Genomic DNA, 23,413 nt, shown 5'->3' with positions numbered 1-23,413 from the left:
AATAAGCCAGAGAGAACAAAGTGGACTATGGCTCCAAATATATCGCTGATTACTGGAACTCCAGACTGCACTTCAAAAACTTTGAGACCGAAATATGACTTTTCCATTGCTGTTGTTACATACAAGCACAAAATTACTCACATTCCTGCCCAGACATGGATTTAAGATTTTTTTTATTGTACCGTTACCATGGATTTTATACTGTGATGTAAAATAAATTGAATTAAAATAAATAATTTAAAAGAAAAATCACACAAGCAATTATATTAAACTAAAATCTGACTAAACATTAAAAACACTTAAAAAAAAAAAATTAAACTAAGAAGTTTGCTTCTGCTCTTTATCGAGACGGGCTTCTCGCAAAAGATAAGAATCAGTCCTAAAAGACATGTTTATTCATATTTCATTACTAAAATGATGTAACATTTTTTTTGATTTTTAGTTAACAGGAAAACCTTTTTTTTTCCCCATGTTCCCACTGGTGTTTTGAAGATTTATTTATATACTTTTGCCATCGCCCTAATTTTTAGCCGAGACTCGCTATTCTGGTGGCGACTTCAAAACATTATTATTTCCAGTTCCTCAAACTAAAAAAAACAAAAAGAGCAGCTATAAAAAGTAAAAAATAAAAAAAAATAAAAAAACAAAGACATAAGGTAATTTGTAAATAAATACTATTTATTGAAAATATTGCCTGTAGTCAGTCAGAAACAAAAAGACTTGTTTTCTCCTAGAACAGAAAGTGAGGTCGACCAATCAGGCAGCAGCCCTCATCGTTGCTGGAATGAATTATCAAGTACAAGCCTCCTTCCAGGTTCCCTCTGAGGTCCGATGAATCAGCACAGAAGTTCCTCTTAATGCTTTAAAGACAGCTGAGCCGTGTGTGTGTGTGTGTGGGTGTGTGTGAGAGCATGCATACGCTGAAATACGATAAGCTTGTTTCCGTAAAGTTCATTGCACGCTGTTGAGCCTCGTGATTACGCTGCTAAAAAACATGAAAGTAAGACAAAAATTGTAAAAAACTAATCGAATAAAAACATAGATATTCTCGACACGAGGGACTTCCGCTGCTGCTGCTGCGTTGGACAGCGTGTTGGTCCAACGTGTTGACCGCAGCGCCGCCAGTGGTGAAAGTAAGCGAGCTGAACGTGAGATCAGGACAAACATGGATTTGTAAAAAAAAAAAAAAAAAAAAGGAACTGGCACCGATTACATAGTGCCCAGTTTGTTTTAAGTTTGTCAACATGATTTTCTGAAGGTTCGCTGCAAATTTTATGGACCTAAATTAAAAGAAATAAAATAAAATAAAATCAATTCATGGATTGGAAGGCATTATAAAGACGAACAAGCGAAAGTTTCCTAAATCTAGGAATGAAGTGTGAGCGAAAAGCATGCAGCAGAAATCTGCTATTAATACGTAATTAATATTAGCTTTAATTTGTGACATTATAACACTGAGTAGGAACACAGACGTGCCCTTAAACGTCCCGTTTTTTTCACCATCATCACTCCCGACTGTTTTTTTAAATTATTTTACACAGTTTTACCTTAAAAAGAGGATTTGCATATTCATTGACGCGTCTGATTTAAACCCGTGGTTCAGAACTCGCCAGCCCACGTAAAGGTCGGCGTGGTATTTTTCTGAATAGCCCTTGATTCGACTCAATATTTACTTTCACCACCGAGCGTGGCCGACCGCACGGCTTGTCTGAGTTGCGTCGTAAAACAAGAACAAAAAAAAAAAAGCAATAAAAACGCGAATGGCACAAAGAAAAGCTGACCGTCACAGCCGAGAAGTCTCAGGAGTCGTTCGCGTCGCCGACCGAACGAAGCACCCCGCGAAACGGGCGGCGCCGTGGCGACGAACGCGGACCTCAAACGCCGAGCTTGTTGGCTTGCGTCAGCACCACCTTCAGCACGGGCATGAAGGCGGACGTCTCGCTGAAGTTGCTGCTGCCGACGATGTGGGTGTGGATGTTCAGGCCCTCGGCGTAGGAGCGAGACTCGATGGTCCTCGCTATGCTGTGGAGTCCTCCGATGATGGCAGGAGAGAGCTGAGCGGAGGAGAAACAGCAGAGTTAGAAATAAATGAAATCCAAAGCAACCGACTGCCTTCAGAAGTCTACAGAGGGATATTAGCAGCAGGCCAAGAAAAAAAAAACTTTTCTCATTTAGAGAATAAAGTCATAATGTTGTGAGAAAATCTTGTTGCGAGAATAAAGTCGTTGGAACAAAGTTGTAATAATACGAGAATGGAGTGATAAAATACAAGAATGAAGTCATAATACTACCATAATAAAGCGGAAGTAGTGCAAGAAAGTTGCAAAATACGAGAACTAAATAAAATGAGAAAAAAGTCGCAATAATACAAAAACAATGTCGCAAAATATGAGAACAAAGTCATAATGGGAGAAGAAGATCGTAGTAATACAATAATAAAGTTTAATTACCATAAAAAAGTCGTAAAATACGAGAATAAGATCATAAAATATCAGAAAAAAAAGTTGTGATAATACAATAATAAAATCATGATATGAGGAGAATGTCATAATAATACAATAATAAAGTTATATTATACCAAAATAATGACTTTTGGCACGACTATATGACTACTATTATACCAAAATAAAAGTATATTTATTTTGGCATAATAAAAATAAATATTTTTTATTTATTTATTTTATAAACTTTATATACAACAATATGAAGTTGTAAAAAGTAACAAAATTCTCACAGAGCAGTTTAGATGAACTCATGTATTAAAGTGGTCTAGTCAAAGCCAAAGATGTGCACACATGCTCGTCATCCAATCCGACCGTCTTGCGAAGAAACATTTGCGCCGATGTCGCCATAGCAGCGAGATGCACTCACCGTCTGCTCTCTGAGTTTGTCGTAGAGCGCTTCCAAGCGTTTGTTGGCGTCGTCGAGCTTCCTCTTGGTTTGCTGTGAGGAGAGGACGGATAAGCGAAAGCTCACGTGTGTTAAACAGAGATGGAGGACAGGCAGAGCTCGTCCACGACACACTCACAGGGTCGGCAGCTACGGCCAAGCACTTCTGGATCAAACCCTCGAACGTCGTCTTCAGCACCAGGTGTTCGTCGGGGATGGGCTTCTTCATGATCTTCTCAGCAGGGATCGACTGCAGAGGCTGACGGGAGAGAACGGCGGCCACGATTAGAGGCATTGTACGTTTAAAAAAAAGAAGGAAGTGCATTTTGAGCAAAGATATTTTTAGACTCATCCCAGAACTTTTCTAAAAAAAACAAACAAAAAAAACTGGAAATTTCTGAGGTTCAGATTGAAAATTTGGTAGAAAAAGACGTCAGAAATTTTCTAGAAAAACAAGGACATTTCTGAATTTGAAACGTTAAAATGTGCCAGGGAAAAAAAAAAAATCTCCAGAAGAAATTGTTTCAAAAGTTGACGACTTCCTAGAAGAAAACCTAAATTTTGAGATTTATCTCAGAAAGGTTCTAGAAAAAACAAGGAAGGTTCTGAATTTGAAACGTTAGAAAAAAGAAGTTTTTCATAAGTTGAAAATTTACTAGAAAAAAAACACAAAATTTGGTTATTTATCTCAGAAATGTTCCAGAAAAACAAACCTGGAAAATGTCCAAAAGCCAAACATTTTACACTTTTGAAACTCAGAAGTTTCCAAGGTTTTTCTAGAAAATTTCTTAGATTAATCTCAAAGTTTCTGAGCTTATTGGTGGAAATTTATTCATTTATCTTTGCCTATCTACAACCTATCTCCTATCTCAAGTCGAGACGCCATGGACAGGTCCGGTGGAACTTCCCCCTCAGGTTGTTGTTAGATTGACCCGAGGCGTCCGTACCTGGATGGCGTCTCCTGTCGGTGCTCCGGGTGCGCCCTCCATGTTGGAGTTGGGGATTGAGGCGTTCATGCTTTGACTGGGGGGCTGTGTCTGGTGCATCCCTGAGTATGGGACCTGGGGGCCCTGCAGACCCTGCAGCACATCCTGGGGGCCTCCAGTCGACATGGGCTGAGCCTGGGGGTCGGCGCCCGGCGGGGCCAGAATGGGAGCCGTGATGGGGGCAGGTGGGGTATAGTTCTGTGGAACCTGCTGTGGAAAAAAAAAAAATCATAAAAATAAAATATTTGCTCTATTTCAGCATCTAAAAACTCCTGGACTGGTCAAATAAGGAAAGGTGCATTCCAGACTAACATGTAGGTCCATTTGTGGTTTTGGAGCCTTTGTGTTGTTTGAAGATTTAGTGTTTTGTTTGGCCTTTTAAACACCAAACAGGTGGGAACTTTGTGTTTTTCTCCAATCTGTCTTGAATCTTAATGGACAAAATTTGTCCAACAACTGGGGGCGGAAAAAAACCCCCTGTCTATTAGTGCATAATTTCTGCAACACTAATGTTAGCATGCTAGCTAAGTGAAACATAATAATGGTCCATGGATGGAAACATTTATATAATAGTAATAGCCAGTTTTTTTGTGTTTTTTAAAAAATAAATAATGAATGCAGACTTACCTTCTTCTTTGGGGCTCGGGTCAGAGCTGGAGGGTCGTTCCAGCCATTCTGGGGTCCTACACACACACACACACACCTCAGCTGTTTGTTTTTAACTTTTCAATATTTGCCAACACACAATGTTCCAAATTTGGCCTTTGACTCCTTTAGCAGAGCTAGATAAACTCAGACACAGCTAGAAAACGCTTCATTATTCAGCATTACACTGTACATGTACTGTATATTTATACACAAACATTTCATATAAAACCAGTTCTTTATGAAATTCAATATCTTTAAAACTGTTAACCTAGTATAACAATCGTTTAAATTTCACATAAACATACATCAGAGTTTTACTAATGAATAAAAGTGAAAGTAAAGTTTGATTTCTTCGCCGGATTGTTTGACAACCAAAACAAATCAAGTGCCGACTCCTTGTTGATGAATCATTCTGAGATTAGAGACCAATGCAGTCTTTATTGCACCATTAATTTGTAGTCATTACCAACAGAAAGCCATGCAAATTAACTTCACGTCATTTCTACATTTTCCCAGTAAAGATTTCTGTCTGCCAATCAGCCAATTTTTTCATTTATATCTTTTTTAGTTGAGCATCAGATAATTGTTTAACTAATCTGTGTCTTTAGGAGTCTCTACTAACATACACTTCTGCCAACAAGGACAACACATTTTTTTAAGTTCATTATTATTTATTCATATTATTTTAATATTTTTATTACAACCATCAACTGTTTTAAAAAATTGTTTTTAAATAATGTTCTTATTTTTCTATTATTTGTTAACAGTAGGGCCAGCCATAGCAACACAACGAGGTTAACATTAGCATTTTAGCTAATTTTGACATGTAAGCTAAAGATAACCTGAGTGGGGTAAGTCACCGTCAGCCAACATGCTACTGAAAGCACAGGTGCTATTAATAGCATTGTACCTTAGCATCTTAGCTAAATTTACCTTGAACACTAATGTTTGCTCAGTAAATGGCGTAAGTCAATGATAGCCCAGATGCTACTGATAGCATCTTAGCTAACAGTAACATTTGAGCTAATTCTATACATTCTTATGAGATGCAACAAAACTATCTGACGTTTTAAGCTGCTTAGGCTTTTACACTTAAACTTGAGGACTGCAGAACATTCGGGTCAGTTTTTGTTTTTCAGAAATTTTCTAGTTATTATTCCGATTATTATTATTATCAATACCACTACCTTTTTACATTTTTTTTTTTTACTTTTAATTTTTACTTTTTAAAAAATTTACTTTATCTTTATTACCATTACTATCATTACCTTTTTTTTTTAGTATTCTTAAAATATGTAATATGCTTATTTTTACTACTACTATTTCTGACACTACCTACTACAACCACTATCATAAACTAATCTGAATCTTTCTCGTTCAGCTCCCTGTGAGGGTGAGTGAGCTGGTTAGCAGGACAGACAGAGTGAGGATGATCAGAGCCATGCAGACCTGTTCTCTTAGAGGCGGGGATCAGCCCGGGGTCGGAGTCTAGCTGTGTACCTGAGACTCCGCTCGGTGGAGGATGGAGAGGAGGCGCCATGTACGACACGGGAGATCCTGGCCCGCCGTGCTGGAAAGACGCTCCGGAGGACGGCGGAGCGGAGAAGGAAGACGAGGCAGGAAAGAAAGGAGGGCGAGAGGGAGGAGAGGAGGACAGGCCGTGGCTGGCAGGAGGCTGTCCCGGATAGAGAGGAGGCGAGACGGGCTGGGTGTACTGAGAGAGGAAGCCGGGGGGCTGAGGAGGGGAGGAGGGCTCAGCAGGAGGACTGTGAGGAGGAGGAGGAGCGGTAGAAGAGTACTGAAGAGGCTGATAGACAGGAGCCCCCCCAGCTCCAGGCGGGTACTGGTTGATCTGGGGGTAGGCTGGGAGGCACATGGGAAGTTCTGTTAGTGGAAAAACCTGCTGCAGTTCAACAAAACAGCTGCGACGTGCAACAGGACGGCTTCACTGCATGCTCTACGTGTAGCTAGAGAGGAGTCAGCGAGCAGAGAGCTCACACGGACGAGTCAAAGACATTCGAGAATCAGACGTTAGAATCTAACATTTCCACAGACAAATGTTCTAGAGAGCAGAGCTGAAGGCGTTCACTGGAAATGACATGTCAGAGAAAGTTGCCCCTACCCTGCTAGTTAGACTGGAGGTCAGAAGGATGCTACCTTCTACCCTCAGCCCCCTTTTTCTTTAAAAAAAAAAAAAAAAGACAAATCTTACTGTTTGGGAATATTTCTATTCATGCTCTGGATTAAAAACGCTGCCAACTGTCACTTTCATGAAAGGAAGCTGTTTTAGAAGCCCAGTTGGCAGGATGCAGACAGGAAGTCAGTTCAGCAGGTGACAGCTGAGCAGATAACCTGAATATTAGCTTGTACACATGTAAGAATTCATGGCAAAATAAAGCATAATATTTTACACAAACACCTGAAATCTAATAGCGGAGCTAATTTTAGCCTAGTGCTTTTGCTAACGTGGAAAAAAAAAAGTTTAATTTGAGCTTCTGCTAATTGTCGTGTTTTTGTTTTTTTTACCACTTTAGCATTAGCTTCTGCTAAATATCATGTTGGTTTAGCATTAGTGGAACTCTAATATTAATTAGCGATAGCAGAACTAATGAAGGCCACATGAAATTTCTTGCAAGTAAAACTACATAACCAATAAGTTTAATGTGGATTACATCTTTAGGGTTAGTGCAGCTAACGTTTCAGCTAGCGGTTCCCACCACTGCCTGGCTCTGATAGCGAGCTGTCAGAATAGCCAGTGCCTCATGGTGTAAGGAGCTACATCAGGTCAAGACCTCAGAAGTGCTGATTTGGTCATATTAAGCCTGATTAGTGTATCTGGGCATCACAGGAGCTTCGTTTATAAGTTCTGCAACTTTGACTGGATAATACACATCATCTATCTGGTTTCCAAAACAATAAGACACGGAAACTCACGTTCACATTAACGGCTTCATGACACCAGAAGACCAGTAACACACTTGGAGTTCCACTTACGCTGGTACTGATGGGAGTACATGTAGCCAGGAGTGGAGGAGGCCGAAGGGGCTGCTGGTGTGCTGGAGGCTGGCAGGCCGTACATCGGGTTTGGAGGCTCCACCTGAAAGATTGAAGCAATTTCAGCGAAACGAATAGCAACAGGAAGAGGGCGAGCTAATTATCTACTAAACTGGCTCCCACAAAAATCCATTCAGCTACAGCTTGCGGTTCAGTATCAAAGGACGGCAAGTATTTACATGTATAAAGAAAAATGCAAGACATGCAGTGAAATAATCCAAACGAAGACAGTTTGAAGATGCATCAGAGCATCAGGAAGAAAGAGGAAACGGTTGACAGGAAGTGGCTACAGAAGAGGGCATCGCCATAACAAAGCAACAATTTTGGACATGGAGCATGGGTCCAACAAATAAAAGCCGGATTTATTTTTTTAAACAAGATGCATGTCGAGTCAGGGATGGAGGTTTGTGTACCTGCTGGTCTGGGGTGCTGCCTACATGAGGAGGAGGAGGGACATTTGGGAGGGCTGTGGGAGTTTGGTTACTCCAGGAGGTGACGGTGGAGGCAGCCCTCACCTGAAGCAAACAGAGACACAGGGTGATGCCACAGAGGAGGGATGGCCACAGCATGGGACAGAGGGAGAGGAACACCGCCAGGAGAATACCACTATGAAGACGAGTTAAAGGGAAAGCTTAGCTTTTTAAAAAAAGGGATGGAGTACCGATGAGCGGTCGGAGTGAGCTGGACAATTCTTATTTAAAGCGGCAGTAATGTGTGTTTTTCAGGCACATGGTGTCATTTTATAGCACAATCATGTTATCTTCAGTCGCTATAAAAATGATATTTATGCTAATATGACTTCAAAGAAATTTGACTTTATAATTTAACACCTAGAAATTGGGCCTTTGTCTCTTTAAAAACTCCTGCTCTTTCTGAAACTCCGCCTTCAGGAAGTCATCACAACATGGCTCCTCTGTTAACACTTTAGCAACATTTTTACCACCATTTCACCGAGAAGCAGCTCGTACAATTAGTTCAGCAGATGCTCAGTTCCACCAGGTGTTTGCCAATTGCTGCTGGCTAGTCTGAAGGAGCTGAGTGAGGGAGTCAATGAGGAAGGCAACTTGGAGGAAGCTTGGAAACTGCAGGTCTGAGGAGGCGCTAGGTCCACCCAGGTGTTTTGCAGAGCTGAATGGTTGCCATGGAGATTAAAGGATTTCTCAAACATCATAAAAGAATCAAAGCAACTCCAATTAGGTTTTTGATGAGGGAATAACATCATAACATGGTGTAAAGCTAAAGTAAAAAAAGTTGATTTTACACAATACTGCCCCTTTAAAAAAACGACTTGTAAGAAAGCCCTTAACCCTTTGACGGTTCGTTAGGAGAACATACCGGCTGGTAATACTGTAGCTGAGATGGGACAGAAGCAGGCGTAGGGCCCGGTGCTGGAACTCCTGCAGCAGGTTGAGGGACCAACGCCGGCTGGACCTGGGGGAACGGATGCTGGGAGAGAGCTGGGCGGCCGGGCAGCTGAGATGCAACTCTGTGGGTTTGTGCTGGCGCTGCTTGCTGTCCTAAAGCCCAGATGAGACGGTCCCGAAGCTGCTGCACCGCAACCTGGACGGATGGAGATCGAACTGAGACCCAACACTCGCACGGCCTGGCTTAGGTCCTGCGCACTCGAACCCTTATGTACACTTCGACTGAGTACACACTTCATAGAGGGGCGTAGGGTGTCATTTTTAAAATTTTTTATTAATTCACCAATTAGTGCATACGAAACAAACATTAAAGACTAACAAAGAAACTCTAGTGTATTTAGGTTGAACTAAACCAGGGGTCACCAACCTTTTTGAGACTGGGAGCTACTTTATGGGTACAGAGAAACACGAAGGGCTACTTGTTTAATACAGACATACATTTTCTTGGCTCAGCCTCTATAACAATAACATATATATTATATAACATGTATATATGATTACATGCTGCCTGATCATATTAATGTTAGGGACCACTGACAATAGTTATCAGAAATAATTTACCATGGCAGATTTGGTTATTTGCTATTATGTGATCAGAAGTTCTTAGTTCAGAGTTTTCAGTTTGATTCCCTTTTGGAGATTTTCTGTGTGATTCTAAATTGCCCACAAGTGACTAAGAGTCTGGATTGTTGCAGCTGCAGCTGTACAGCTGGACGCACTGTGAGATTTTCCTTAAAATAAAAAAAAGAAAAGAAAATTTATTGCACTTTTTATTATCCAACCCTCTTTACTATTAACAAAATTGCGGAGATATGAACAAAACTCTCACTGCACCTGACCTGCAAGAGCACAACCACCTCTCCAACGCGGATCATGTGAGTGTCGCACAAAAGCAGCACAAACCTAAACTACTAAAGCAGCGCACCCCTTTTTTTCTTTTTTTTTTTACACAAATGATGCTAAATAATAAAGACATGGAAGCGAAGCCTATATACCCGTGAGATCCACGGAAAGAGGAGGATGTTGATTCCCAGGTTCAGGTGGTGTCAGACGTCCAAAGGAGGAGAAGGTGAAGCAACAATGTTTGCTTAATTTTTTACTTTTTTGGGGAACGTTTCGACTAGATTAAATTATTTAACCCGCAGTCTTAGTGCAACGCTCAGGAAGAGGCAGATGTCAGCTAACGGGTGACCCATCAGCTCTCCAGTTCGGGAAACATCAAAGAAGCTCAGAAACCGGCGACCCGCCAGAACCGAACACGGTAAAAAGTTCAACCGGGATCCAAACGACCGCTTAGAACTACAGGAGGTTCAAACTCTACTCATTCATTTTTAGCTTACAGAAAAAGCGCCAAGCATAAACAAAATAAACAAATAGCAAACTGACCAATCAGATTTAAGCTTTGGCGTGCCCTTTGACCCCCACAGACTCAGACGTGCGCTACGTACAAGATGTTTTGACACATAAGATCTTTTTTTTATCTCCACAATTCTGTTAATTGTAAAAAGGGTTCAATAATAAAAATTTCAGAAATTATTCTTTTCTTTTTTTACTTCAAGGAAAATCTTAAGGCAGGCAGAGCTGGTGCAGCCGTACAGCTGCAGGCGCTGCTGCCCTCCGATAAAATCCTGCTGGCGTCTGCGCTTAGTTCTGAACTTTAACCATAGAAAAGAGTTTTATGCACAAAGCAATTTATTTTAAAAAATTTTTATAATTGACTTTTTTTTAAAAATTCTAAATATAAACAAATGTTATTATACTTCCATGTAAAAACATTAAATCAAATATTTTTTTGGCAGTGCTCCCTAATGACAATGGCTATTTTTAGAACTTGCTCCGCGGGCGACTGACAACGTCCCCTCGGGCGACCGGGTGCCCGCGTTGGCGACCCCTGAACTGCGTTGGCGACCCCTGAACTAAATGAACCATGCTAACAGCTGTGCTGCAGACCTGGTTGGTGTTGTCGGGCAGGTATGTGATGGCCGTGGACAGACCGCCCTGAGAGGCCAGCAGGCTGGCGTACTGGCTCATCTTCTCAGCCAGCAGGATGCCGATCGCTGCAGGTCCGGAGCGCTGGGTCAGCTCCACCGCCCGACGCAGCACCACCACCTTCTCCACCAGGTCCTGAGGCAAACGAAGGTGGAAAAGGGTGGAGTAATCAGAATGAAACAGGCTCAGGATCCATCTATATTTCGGCTTTTATGTTTTTCTAGACACGTCTATCACCATCTATGGTTCTCTAGACACAAAAACCATAGATTATGTTATCAAGATTTAAAATGTTTTTATTAGCTTAATGTTTTACACAGGCATGCCAGTGATGCTGTTGTTTTGTTAAGGCATATCGAAACTGAAGGATGTCTTGTGTCATTGAGATTTTTGGAGTCTAAACAAACTAAAAGCCTCATACTTTGTATAAAATCAATTTTTTATATTTCAATTGAATTAATAATGGGCAACACCAAAAAGCTCAACAGCGCCCCCCCCAAATTCAGTCAGGCAGTCAGTGTATAACATAGACATTGGAAATAAGTAATGGACAAAAAAAAAAGTCTCTTCAAGTCAGCGACCAAAACCAACAGGAAGTTTATTGTTTATCATTTATTATGAAAAACTCAAAAATTTTAATTTTTTGACTGCCTTGATGAATTTCTGTTGATGATGTTAAATAAAAAAAAAAAAAACTTTCTCCACTTTTTGTTCCATGAAAGCGTCAATAAATATCAGTAAACTCAAATATGATTAAATGCAATCACTGCCTGCTGTCTAGTGATATAAATCAGTTTTTTACTCAAGTGGCGTCCTGAAGAAGCATATCTAAGAACAATAATTGTGTTTGTGGTGCTATAAATGTTGTGCAATGTAGTCACTGCACTGCAAAACTATTTATTACCTAAAAAATAAGTAATTTTCTCTTACCAAAAATAGTACCTCAAAATATTGCGATAAAATTCAATGTCTATATCGCCCACCCCTACAGGAAGTCGGTCATTTTGATGCCTCCTCATTCAGGTTGCAGCGTGCGTTAAGAAGAAATCCACCAACCTGCAGGGAAAGAGGGCAGTGTCCATCCTGAGCTCTGCTCCAGCAGGACACCAGCTTCTCCACGTTACCCGCACAGATGTAGCACAGACAGGCCTGAGACTGGAGCTGTGGATCCTCTGCTGCCTCCAGTCTGCTGCCGAGAAGGTCTGACAAACGGAGGCGTAAAAGAAGGTGGTAAAACTGGGATAAGTTCATAACAAGAACAGGCGCATGACGCCTCACCGCAGAGGGAAGAGAACTCCTCGGGCCGAGCGTAGGTCATGACGGCAGCCATAGCCTCCCTCCAGTTCTGCAGATCGCACGTCTTCAGGATGTCGTGCCAATCTTTCATGACCACGGCGCTGATCAGCTGCGGGACAGACGCGCACTTCCATCGTAAATAATAGGCTCTCTTTAATAAGCAACCTCTCCCAGCTGCGTTTTTTTCCCCCCTCCAGGAGTCACCTTGGTGATCTTGCTGTTTGCTTTGGTGAAATACTTCCTCTGGGTTTTCTCCAAGAGGTCGGTTCCTCCGGCGATTGCCAGGATGATGCTGTCTGCCATTCGGTTGTCGTGGAGACAGAGCTCCACGGCGCCCTGAAAGTCTCCAGTCAGCAGGGCCTGAGTGATCAGCCCGTCCACATCTAACAAAAAGAAAGACATTTTTTTTTTATATCAATAGTAATATTTAAAAAAATATTATATGGAAAATCTGCATAAAAATTAAAGTCCTGGTCTGATCAATCTTCAAAAATGGACCAAACGTTATTTCCCCAACAATTAAAGCCAAATTCGTTCCAATAAAAAAAAAAATAGTTTAATTTGAGCTTCTGCTAAATACTTTGTTGGTTTAGCACATTAGCATTAGTTGGTTTAGCACATTAGCATTAGCTACTGCTAAATACTTTGTTGGTTTAGCACATTAGCATTAGTTGGTTTAGCACATTAGCATTAGCTACTGCTAAATACTTTGTTGGTTTAGCACATTAGCATTAGTTGGTTTAGCACATTAGCATTAGTTGGTTTAGCACATTAGCATTAGCTACTGCTAAATACTTTGTTGGTTTAGCACATTAGCATTAATGTGGTGCCCACCACTGACAAAGCTGTCAGAATACCCAGTGCTTCACGGCGTATTGTACAAGGTGCTACATCGGTTTAAAACCATACCTTAAATATGTTGTCATGGAAAAAAAGAGCTTCAGTTGACAAAAATACAGTTTTATAGAATCTTTCTCTCTCTCTCTCCCTGAGTGGCGATACCTTGACTGACGCTCAGATGGACTCCCCCTGCAGGAGTGGGAACCGGAGGGGGGATCTCTGCTGGCGTCTCAATAGGACTGCTCTCCTCCACTTCCACCCGGCCTATCAGGTCCTGAAGCATAAAACAAAATGTTTTCTACACAAAACTAAAAGCTGCAGAATAACTTCAAATCATTAAAAAGAAGACTGAGAGAGGACATGCTTTGATGCAAGGAGTACAGCAAAGGCTCAGTTTTGTGGTCCAACACATTTTAATCCAGAGCCATACTATCAGAGAGGCTAAGAGATGCACTTTTCACAATGGAAAATAATTACCTTCAGGACCAAACATGGAATTTTAGTTATTGGTAAAGACAATTAAGATGAATCTAACGTCACAACTACCACAAATGGCAAATCAAAATTCTCATGTGTGTCACGATTCAAATTCAAGTTTCACAAACCACTCGGAAAACATAAAGAACGGAGTTAATGACCAATGCCCAGGGTTGACCATTCATCTTTCACTTCATAGAAGAGACCTCCATGTCCTAAAATTATCTTCCTTCTCAGACTTCTTAAAAAACAAAAACACACAGCATCACAACACAGATGTCTTGTATTTCAGGATTTTGTGTTTTTATAGCCATATTCTTGTGTCCTTACTTCCCATCAGTTTGTCTTTCTCTATTACCATCTGATTGTTTCCTTTTTGTGATTGTCATCTTATTTGTAATGCGTTTTATGTCCGTAAGTCCTTTTTAAACCTCTGCAACGCATTTTGCGTCACAATTTTTTACATATGTTTTTTCATATAGTTTTCCAAAATGGTTCTGCAACAAATTTGATTGGAAATAACAGGCGTCAGGAATCACAACACGCAAACAGAGATGTCTCCTGTGATATTTACAGAATTCAGAAAGTCCAACATGGCGTCATGTTGGATATGCAATTCTTGCAACTGCACAAAAAAGCCCCAGGTTTCACAGTTTTCAGTCGAAACACTGCTTTGTTTGCCTAAAGCGCCCAACAAACTTACGTCTACGATCCTTTTTTTTTTTTTGAGACTTACTTAGAAGCCAAGAAAATTTAGGGAAGTTCTTGTAACTTAAGAAAATGCAACCGAGTTCAACTGGAATTTTCTTTTTTCGCTGCCGTTTCAACGGGAGTTATTCAACATGAACGCAGCACCTTCACTAGAATGAACCCACCTTAATCTGACTGACAGATATTCTCATTGATTAATCTCCTCTCAGTGGCTCCTAATAGAGAATCACCAGCGGTATGCAGCGACCTGAACAACTGGCTCCGAGGACGGGCAGCAAGACTAAACCTGCACGAACTTTCGCCAAACAGTGGAGACAATGAACCTTCTCTTCCAGAGCAATTGTATTACAATCACCTGCATGAGCCTGTGTTTGGTTGTGCAGTGATATTAAATGCAGCTTAAGAGTAGTTCTCATCAAACTGTACCTCATTCAGAGGAATCTCGTCCTCTTCCTCCTGTTTCTCCTCCTCCTCCTCCTCCTCCACCATGTTGGTGTCCAGTTCGCTGTCAGGACCGTCTTCCGGTTCTGCCGGCTCCTCGCTGTCCGGATCTGGAGTGGAGTTCAGCTGGAGCGCGGCTGCAGGCTGGAGGTTTGAGGCAGCGATCAGGTCGAACGCTGCCTCTGGAGTGTCAGCAGGGGGCGCCAGGCCGAGGTCTGCTGGAGGCAGCGGAGAAGCGGAGGCGGACAAGTCCGGCTGTAGAGCAAAAAGACAAGTTCGGGACTGAGACGAGACGAGATGGAGGATCTGAGAAAAAAAAAATAATACGAAAAAAGAAACAAACAACCCAATGTCTCATTTCATTGTGTGGAAACATTTCTGGGTTTTACATCAACAAGGAGTTGATGTACAGAATGGTGGATGAAAGGAAGGACAGACATAAAAATGGTGGACAGATGGCTGGATGAATGAAGGCACAAAAATGGTGGATGGATGGATCCAACTGTTTACAAATAAATAAAATGAAACCGCTAAATAAAGCAAAAATCCCCATATTTATTCCTTACCAGATTTTTCTTGCTACTTGAAAGCGACCTTAAAAACATTTTCCCTGCTCTTCATGGCTGCTTCAAAATTAAATGTTGATTTATGTACAAATTATTTGGCGCAAACATGATTTTAATTCGCTTTCCGACCGGGAAGTTAGTTAAATAGGATTTTATTTCAGTTCAGATGGGTTGAACTTCTCCTTCGCTCTTTTTTTCACCCCAACTGAGTGAAAATCCTGAAGCTACAAAAACAGGAGAGGAAATCTTGCAACACTTCCTTGTTGCACAACATGACAAACCCGCAGCCTCAAGCCTGATGATTATTGTCATAATAGTAATAATGACAGTTATTATTTTTTGCAGAAAATCAATGTTAATAAAACAATTAAATTAGCGTATTTCTTACTAGCTTAGCAACAATCTGCTAAATTGGTATTGTAGCCGTGAGATGCAGCATTAGTCCAACTCCATGCTGCTTTTGCTGTGAGAAAAAGTTGAGTAATGAGCACAATTTTTTTTTTTTCTGGACGCATCTCCCAAAAATCCTAAAAAATTCCCTTAAAACATACAAGTCAAGCGTTTCAGCTTACCTGAGGGACGTTAGCAGGTTTCTCCTCTAAAGCTGCTGAAATCTGTAAACATCACAAACACATTTATCACAAGACGTCAAGATGGAAAGAAAAGCTTGAGCTAAAGCCAGGCTGTGTGAATGCAGTCACCTTGGAGGCGACCTCCTCTTTGTTGTAGCCCAGGAGCTCCAGGTACTTGCTGCGAACGTCGCTTTCGAAATTCACCTAGCAACCAAAAATCACTTATAAAAAAAAAAAAAAAAAACGAGTGTGTTTTACTGGAAACTCTTCTTTGAAGCAGATCGAGGCTCCTACCTTCAGGAAGGACCAAACTGTTCTCTCAAACTCATTGGCAGCCGCGCTGATCTTCTCCTGGCAGAAGTCCACAAAGCCGCCCGAGCTCAGCGTGGCCTGCAGCCGGTCGGAGCGCTCCAAAAAGGCCGTTTCCGTGACGACCTGACTGACGTGAACGACGTGGGACGTGGGCTGCTGAGGCTGCGGAGGCCTCGCGTTCTCCAACGACACCAGCTTCCCTCCGAACTACGAGAAAAAAAACAAACAAAAAACACAGAGTGTAAACGATGGCGGTTTCCACTAAAAAAAACGGAGCAAAGCTTCTCGGACTCACGGCAAAGGAGGCTCCCACTGGTCTGCGGATCCACTTGGGGGGCTTCTTCAGGGGGTTGACTGTAGCCGGAGCGGCGGGGGTCTGCGGCAGCTGCAGCGGAGGCAGCGGCTGCCCCGTCCCAAACGGGTCCAGGTTCCCAAAGGAGTTGCTGATCTGAAACGGAGCAAAGTGAGACGCACTGAAAATCTCACTAAATCTCGCAACACAAAGCAGAAATGATGACAGATGCAGAAGCAGTCATGCTTTTCACAGTTAGAGGCCCAAGCGGCTAACATTTTACCGTGACTTTATGTGTCAGTTTTATACAGACACATAGCTGACATGTGTGGCATGCACATGTGCATGCATGCATGTGTAACCAAATGGAAATTATTGAGTTTCTTTTAATTTATCAGGCGGTTCATTGATTCATTGTTTAAATTGCGATGGGCTTAATAGTGAAGCCCTCACCTGATCGGCGTGCCTCTGGCTCTGCGCCTGGCTGCTGCCTCCCATGATGGAGTAGATGTCGATGTGGCCGTCGAAGCCCGCGGCCGACAGCACCGCGGGGTTCCTGGGGCACCACTGGATGTCGAAGCACCACTGACTGCCGGTGGGCAGCTCGTACAGAACCTAGAGGTTTGGGCCAATTGTTCCCTCGTGAACCAAATGCTGAGAAGGTGAAGAACATTCAGACGAACCGGCGTCACAGAGAGTGAGGGAAGCGTTACCTCTCCTGTGTTGGGGTTCCAGCACAGGATGCGGCTGTCTTTCCCGCAGCTCAGGAGCAGCTCCGGATCGGCCAGGCTCCAGGCGATAGCCAGGACCCCTCTGCACGAAACAGAGCAGCAGCATTAGACCAACTGGGTCGGGAGTACACTCCAAGAGACTGAAAGGTTTTCACAGCCACTCAGCTCCTTCAGACTAGCCAGCAGCAATTAGCAAACACCTGGTGAAACTGCTGAGCTCATTATAGGAGCTACTTCAGAGTAACGCTGGTAAAGACGTCGTTAAAGAGTTAATGGAGCCATGCTGCGATGATTTCCTGAAGGCGGAGTTTCAGAAAGAGCAGGAGCTTTTTAAAGAGACAGAGGCCCAATTTCAAAGTGCTAAATTTCAAAGTCAAATTTCTTTTAAGTCATATTCGATAAAAATAGTATTTTTATAACAACTCGAGGTAACATAGTTACTTCACTGTGCTATAAAATGCCTGGAAAATACATAATATTCCCCCTTTAAGCATAGCAGGTGATATGTTTCTGTTTAATGAGGCAGGGTGTGGCCTAAGGAGGTTAACACCCTGCATCAAGGTGAGCATAGTTATTATTTTTTCTTTAGAGCCAAACAGAAGATTAAACCGACTCTGAAACGCCAAAAATGACCAAAAAGTCTCTAATACTGACATGCAGCACTCATTATAGATTTTGTTTACCTTTACATGATAAAAGCCTAAATATAAAGACTCGTGAATAAAGCCTGCCAGAGGAAGGGAGCAGACGTTTTTACCGGGTGTGGTGCTCTAAAATCTTGAGAGGAGAGGAAGCGAATCGCAAGTCCCACATCTGGATGACCGGCAGCCGGTCGTCTTCTGAGGCCAAGACCAGCTGGGTGGCCACTTCAGGGTTCCAGGCCAGCCCAGAGCAATGCATCTGGAGGCAGACACATGGGAGCACAGCAGCAGGGTGAGACACGCTCCACGACAGGGCTGAAACTAACGGTTATTTTAGTAATTGATTATTCTCACGATTAAGCCATTAATCACATAAAAAAAATTTTATCCTACGGATTTTTCATTTAATCACCGAAGCCTTTTTATACAATATTAGAACGGCAAATTGCAGTGCAAATTGTTTATTGCAGTACAAATAAACTAATTATTCAATTCCTTTATAAAAAAAGATTTTATTGCCTAAAATGCAATAAAAGCATACAGTTCTTTTAGTCAATTTAAAATGGAAACTAGACCACTTGAGGAGTTTTGGCTAAAACTCATTTACACACAAAGGTGTTTTTTTTATTTTTTATTTTAAATGCAATATATTTTGTACAGTTTTGGCTCTGGATGTGTTGGTTTCGTTTAAATAAATGGCCTTTGCTGGGTCTCCGTACTCCAGTTGACGATTAATCGATGACCAAATTAGTGTGTCGATCGTTTCAATAATCGATTAATCACAATTAATCGTTTCAGCCCCACTCTGTGATGTTGTGCACGCGCTCGGTGGAGGACCTACTCTGTTGCTGTGGTCGCTGACTTTGATAATCAGGTCGTTCTTCCGCAGGTCCCACACCGAGGCCCTGCCGCTCGGGCAAGCCGAGGCCAGGATGTGGTGGACCTGTTTGTTCCACGCCACGCAGCTGATGTCCTCCTGCGGCTTTAAGAGAGAGAAACGACGATATACATTAATACATTCGATAGAATGAGTGTCAGCAGACTCAACATAGATAATATGGAGGGTGAAGCGTGGCAAATTACAAAAAATAAAATAACCTTTGAAATAACTTAAATGTGTCAATAGTTTTTCGCAGTGTAAATAAATACAGAAATAATTTAATAAATATAGAATTCATTATATGTGTCTCATATGAATGCATCCATTTCATTTTAAAGGCTAGATGTTATTATTTCATGATTTCATAAATTATTCCACGTTCCTATGCTGAAGCGTATCATGAATTAACTTAAACTGTCAACGTTACCCATCCACCTCAATAGGCGGGATTAAAGAAAGACCCTGGCGTCTGATTGGCCGATTCAAACATGAGATTAATTCATGATGTGCTTCAGCACAGAAACATGAAACAATTTATATCTAGTTTTTAAAATGAATGTGTTTATTTGAGGAACAAATAAACAAATCTACATTTAATAAGTTATTTCTTTTTTTTTTATTTCCAGTTTTATCAAATTAACGACAATTTAATTAAGTTATTTATTTATTCAAATTTGGCGCTCTTCACGTTCCACAATAATGGCTGAAGGTAATCTCTGTTGCAAGGTTAAGCCTGGCATTTTTTCCCAACTTGTGTTAAAGCAATTTTTAACTTGTAGCTGAGTTAGGAATTAATAAAAAACTAAAAATGCTGTAAGCAGCGTAAACGTACCTGTGCTTTAGGTCCTGGTGTCATTGGAGAGCCGAAATTATTCATGTCCCAGATGTAAATTTCTGATTCATTCCCACCAGATGCAACCAAGTTTGACTGGGGGAAAAATAAAGGGAGAACAGTCGGTATAAAAATCACCTTGAAAAATATCCATACCCCTTAAACTTTCCCAATGGTTTTCGGGTCACAATCTTGGGTGTCTCATTGAGATTTTTATGTGACACAAAGCAGCATCCAACTAGGAAAGTGGTTTTCAAAAATAGCTCATAACTAAAACTAAAAAATGTGGCGTGCATTTTATTATTTTGAGACCTTTATCAAGTAAAACATTGATATGGATTGAATAATGCAATCCATACCAATGGAGCAAGTTCGCTCTCAAAGTCTAGTACGCTTTAATTTTGTTCAGAACACTCCACGCTGAAAATGGAAGATGTTTTAAAATATCCAAAATGAGACATGACAACCAAAAACAATAAATAAAAAGGAAAAAAAAAATGAAACCATAAATAAAATATATTATGAATGATTAATCATCAAAATGGAAACTAATGAGCTAATTTAAATTCATCATGTGACTAGTTGATCAACAGCTTATTGCGACAGTTTTAGCAAGTTCTCACTTAAAATGTCAAAAAATAACAATAACAATAATAATAATAACACTGGGCAATAAGGTTCATGTCCTCTCATTACTACTACTTTGCAATTCAAAAAATACTTTATTGATCCCAAAGGGAAATGAAATGTTGTTGTCGCTCATGTTAATTCAAAATTCTACAAAGATTTATTGTAGCTGGTGACGGCTGTGGGAAGGAACGATCTCCCGTAGCAGTCTATATTACAGCGAACTTGAAGAAGCCTCTGACTAAAGACACTGGTTTTCCAAGACAGACTCTCTCCTGAAGAGAATGACCTGGGTTGTCTAATCATTTTCTTGATTTTATATTTAAAAAAAGTAACGTGAAAAAGATTAAAATGCATGAATATTTTTTTAATTGGAGCTAAAAGGCAAATAATTTAGAAAAAAAACAATTCTCGGGGCCGGACGGCTACATACTTGGAAATGGTTGACGTCGAGGGCCCTCACTGGCCCCGTGTGCCTGACGCTCTCGGCTACGATGACGTCGCTCTCTCCGGCCATGATCTTGGCGGCGTCGTACAGGATGACGTTGCCGTTCTCCCCGCCGGCGATCAGCACGCCGGACGGGTGGCCCTGGGCGTCCATGCCGTAGGGGCCCCACACCAGTTTATGATATCTGTGGGAAGCAAAAAATTAAATAAATTAAACGTGAGAGAGGAGAAAGGGCAAAACACACACACACAAACAGGAGAATTCAGCCAACAGTGGCGGTGCAGAGAAACTCTTCTCCACCTGTGAGCGGAGGAGAGGCTGCCGCACGACTTCATGTCCAGAGACGGATCAGCCAGGTCCAATTCGAAGAGCTCCAGGGAGGCATTGGTGCTGAAGGAGGCGTCCAGCTGCTGTGCGGACGTTCCTGCACAGACAGAACCGGACAAATACACCATTTAAGTAGATGGGTCTTCCTTTCCTTATAGCGATAAAACCACAGAAGCAAGTCATTTACACAAACCATGGCAACCGAGACTCCAAGGCTCATTTATATTCAAGAACAACTTTAACTAGCTGGCTTGCTTGAGAATCTAGCTAGTTTCCTTTTCCTTTTGATACCTTTTGGTGTCAAAAGGTAAAAATAATAAAGTTAAATCCCTTTACTTTTATTATTAGGCTCAAACCTGTCGCTAGGTAGATCGGGTGGTGTTGAGCAGGACTCCAGCTCTGGATGGCTGTGCGGTTGATCTCTTTAAGTTTCATCCTGGACAAAAAAGCAAAACAAAAAGAAAAACAGTTAGAACATGACATACTAAAATTATGACAGAACTGGTGAAAGCTGTGCTGGTTTGCTGGGGGAGGGGGGAGCCATCATGAAGCTGTTCTCCCGACATCTTTTTTTAGAAAAAATGTAACTTTTTCGACACTAGATTTATTCTTACTCGAGTAAACCTTTCTCTACACTCTACCCTCCGTTAGTAGCTTCATTACATGGAGCCAAAAAAATGCATCAGATACACACCTGCTGTTTAAGCTAAAGTGAGAAGAACTATTGTTTGTACACAAGCTTTACTATTACTTTTCTTGTTTTCTAAAAAAAAAGGAAAAGAAAAAAAGCATTATTTTTAAATCATATTATGTATTGGTATGTTTTTTTAATACCAGAATAAGCATATAACATAATATTTTTTGTCATTTTAACATATTAAATACAATGTTAGTACTTCAGTAGATTTTTGTATAATATACCTTTTTTTCTTTACCCTTACTTGAGTCATTTCTAAGGTGGATACTTATTAATTTTACTTAGTGCAACTCCTACTTGAGTGCAAATTTTTGGCTACTCTACCGCTTCTTCATTTAATCACAACATACTTTGTTTTCACGAAAATCTGTGTAAAGTCTACAGAACATTTGAACATCAAGGTGAGTGACTATTGTAGATTAACAGACCGTGACGCTGCTGTTCAAAGTTAATCATTCTAGAAGCAGAACAGATGCAGCAGGCTGAACATGGGACCATGTTTAGCTCTTCCCAGTCCCGATGAAGTACACGGATGTAACAAAAAGAGAGTGACGGTGTGAATATTTTCAGAAACAATAATAAACACCGAAAAGTTGTAAAAAAAAAGACCAGTTTTAATGGTTCATGCCTGCCATTTCATGCTGCACAGAATTGTTTATATTGATCTGCTTCACTGACTTCCAGAATCTGATCAGGTTCGCCTGTTCTTAAAGAGAGATTAACCTTCAATGACACTTTAGAAATGTATGGTGTGTTTTTTATTTTATTTTATTTTTTACAGTTGAGTCCGATTCTGCGACAGCTTAGTTACAGAATAACAGACCCGGGCCTCGTTTTCGCATGGCTTCTGTGATTCATATAAAGCGACAGCAGGGGAAGCGGATTTCTCTCAAGAAATTAAGAATCTGGCTTGATTTCGCAAGGAAAAAACACCCGAGCTAGCAGGAAGCTAACAGCTGATGCGGGATAACAAAAAGCTTAAAAGACTGGGAACATTAGTGCTGAAACGCAGTGCATGTGTTACTGTCAACTCCACAAGCTATCCGGGAGAGTGTTACCTGTTCTGGTAAAGGACATGTTTGTTTTTTTATTCAGTTAGTACCGTACTAGCTACATATGAAAGACAGTAACAGACCTACACACACACACACACACACACACACACACACACACACACACACACACACACACACACACACACACAGACAGAGATCTTATTACTTCTCTAAAGCGGCTTACCTTCTGATCTGAACCGTTCCTCACATGAACGCAACAACAGGGCAAACAGACACAACCTCCGGCCTGAAGAAGAAGAAGTTCCCGTTTCGGTTCTGCTCCGATGAATAACGGGTGTGTAGGCAGAGGAACGGGCTACCGGGTCCCGGCTGCGGACTCTCAGGACAGATTTCCACGTCCCCACTGGTCTCCATCAACGTGGCACTAAGCAACAACCTCCTCCCACGAAGAAGAACACCAGCTTCCGGGTAGACGGACCGCATCGTCTTTCCCTTGCTAGCAAGCTAAGAAGCTAGCATAACTCGTGCTCATTTTTATCAAAAGAGCAGCTGCTTTTGATAAAATGCATCTTATTAAAGAATTTTATTTTAATTTTCCATACATTTCTAGTATTCAACGAATAAATGTAAACACCCATACAGTTGTGGAAATAGAAATATGTTTAAATAAAATTACATTTAAAAACTAGCAATACTACCTTATAAACTATCCAAAAA

General features: G+C 41.2%; 1 protein-coding gene across 7 annotated transcripts; it reads right to left on the bottom strand.

Moving 5' to 3' along the window:
* Positions 1-657: 657 nt before the first annotated feature.
* Positions 658-23,151, bottom strand: sec31a (SEC31 homolog A, COPII coat complex component). Of its 7 annotated transcripts, none has more exons than XM_032569495.1 (28): positions 22,920-23,151; positions 21,340-21,419; positions 20,957-21,080; positions 20,642-20,840; positions 19,582-19,677; positions 18,711-18,851; positions 17,986-18,128; positions 17,211-17,310; positions 16,951-17,112; positions 16,501-16,653; positions 16,188-16,412; positions 16,023-16,097; positions 15,894-15,935; positions 14,741-15,010; positions 13,289-13,400; positions 12,491-12,669; positions 12,269-12,395; positions 12,047-12,192; positions 10,952-11,125; positions 8,913-9,137; positions 7,991-8,092; positions 7,518-7,620; positions 5,973-6,386; positions 4,503-4,558; positions 3,837-4,085; positions 3,029-3,148; positions 2,872-2,943; positions 658-2,054 (listed from the first exon to the last, which is right to left on the bottom strand). In XM_032569495.1, exons 2-28 carry the CDS (start codon positions 21,416-21,418, stop codon positions 1,875-1,877), a joined length of 4,068 nt encoding a protein of 1,355 aa, XP_032425386.1. In that variant the 5' UTR covers position 21,419; positions 22,920-23,151; the 3' UTR covers positions 658-1,874. The 7 variants fall into 7 exon arrangements, with proteins under 7 accessions (XP_032425386.1, XP_032425387.1, XP_032425389.1 ...); XM_032569496.1 differs by having other exon boundaries at positions 3,837-4,082; XM_032569498.1 differs by having other exon boundaries at positions 3,837-4,082; positions 6,024-6,386.
* Positions 23,152-23,413: the final 262 nt, after the last annotated feature.

The sequence above is a fragment of the Xiphophorus hellerii genome, chromosome 8, assembly GCF_003331165.1.
Source record: "Xiphophorus hellerii strain 12219 chromosome 8, Xiphophorus_hellerii-4.1, whole genome shotgun sequence".
Classification (NCBI taxonomy): domain Eukaryota; kingdom Metazoa; phylum Chordata; class Actinopteri; order Cyprinodontiformes; family Poeciliidae; genus Xiphophorus; species Xiphophorus hellerii.
This window is presented reverse-complemented; position numbering and strand designations above follow the sequence as displayed.

Bases quoted from the DNA above. Each gene is read 5' to 3' on its own strand.
- sec31a (XM_032569495.1), bottom strand. From the start codon at position 21,418: ATGAAACTTAAAGAGATCAACCGCACAGCCATCCAGAGCTGGAGTCCT. The intron at 16,098-16,187 runs GTAGGAGCCTCG...TTTGGTTGCTAG, and splicing joins CAGTTTGGTCCTTCCTGAAG to GTGAATTTCGAAAGCGACGT. The intron at 2,944-3,028 runs GTGAGTGTGTCG...CTCTCCTCACAG, and splicing joins TGGCCGTAGCTGCCGACCCT to CAAACCAAGAGGAAGCTCGA.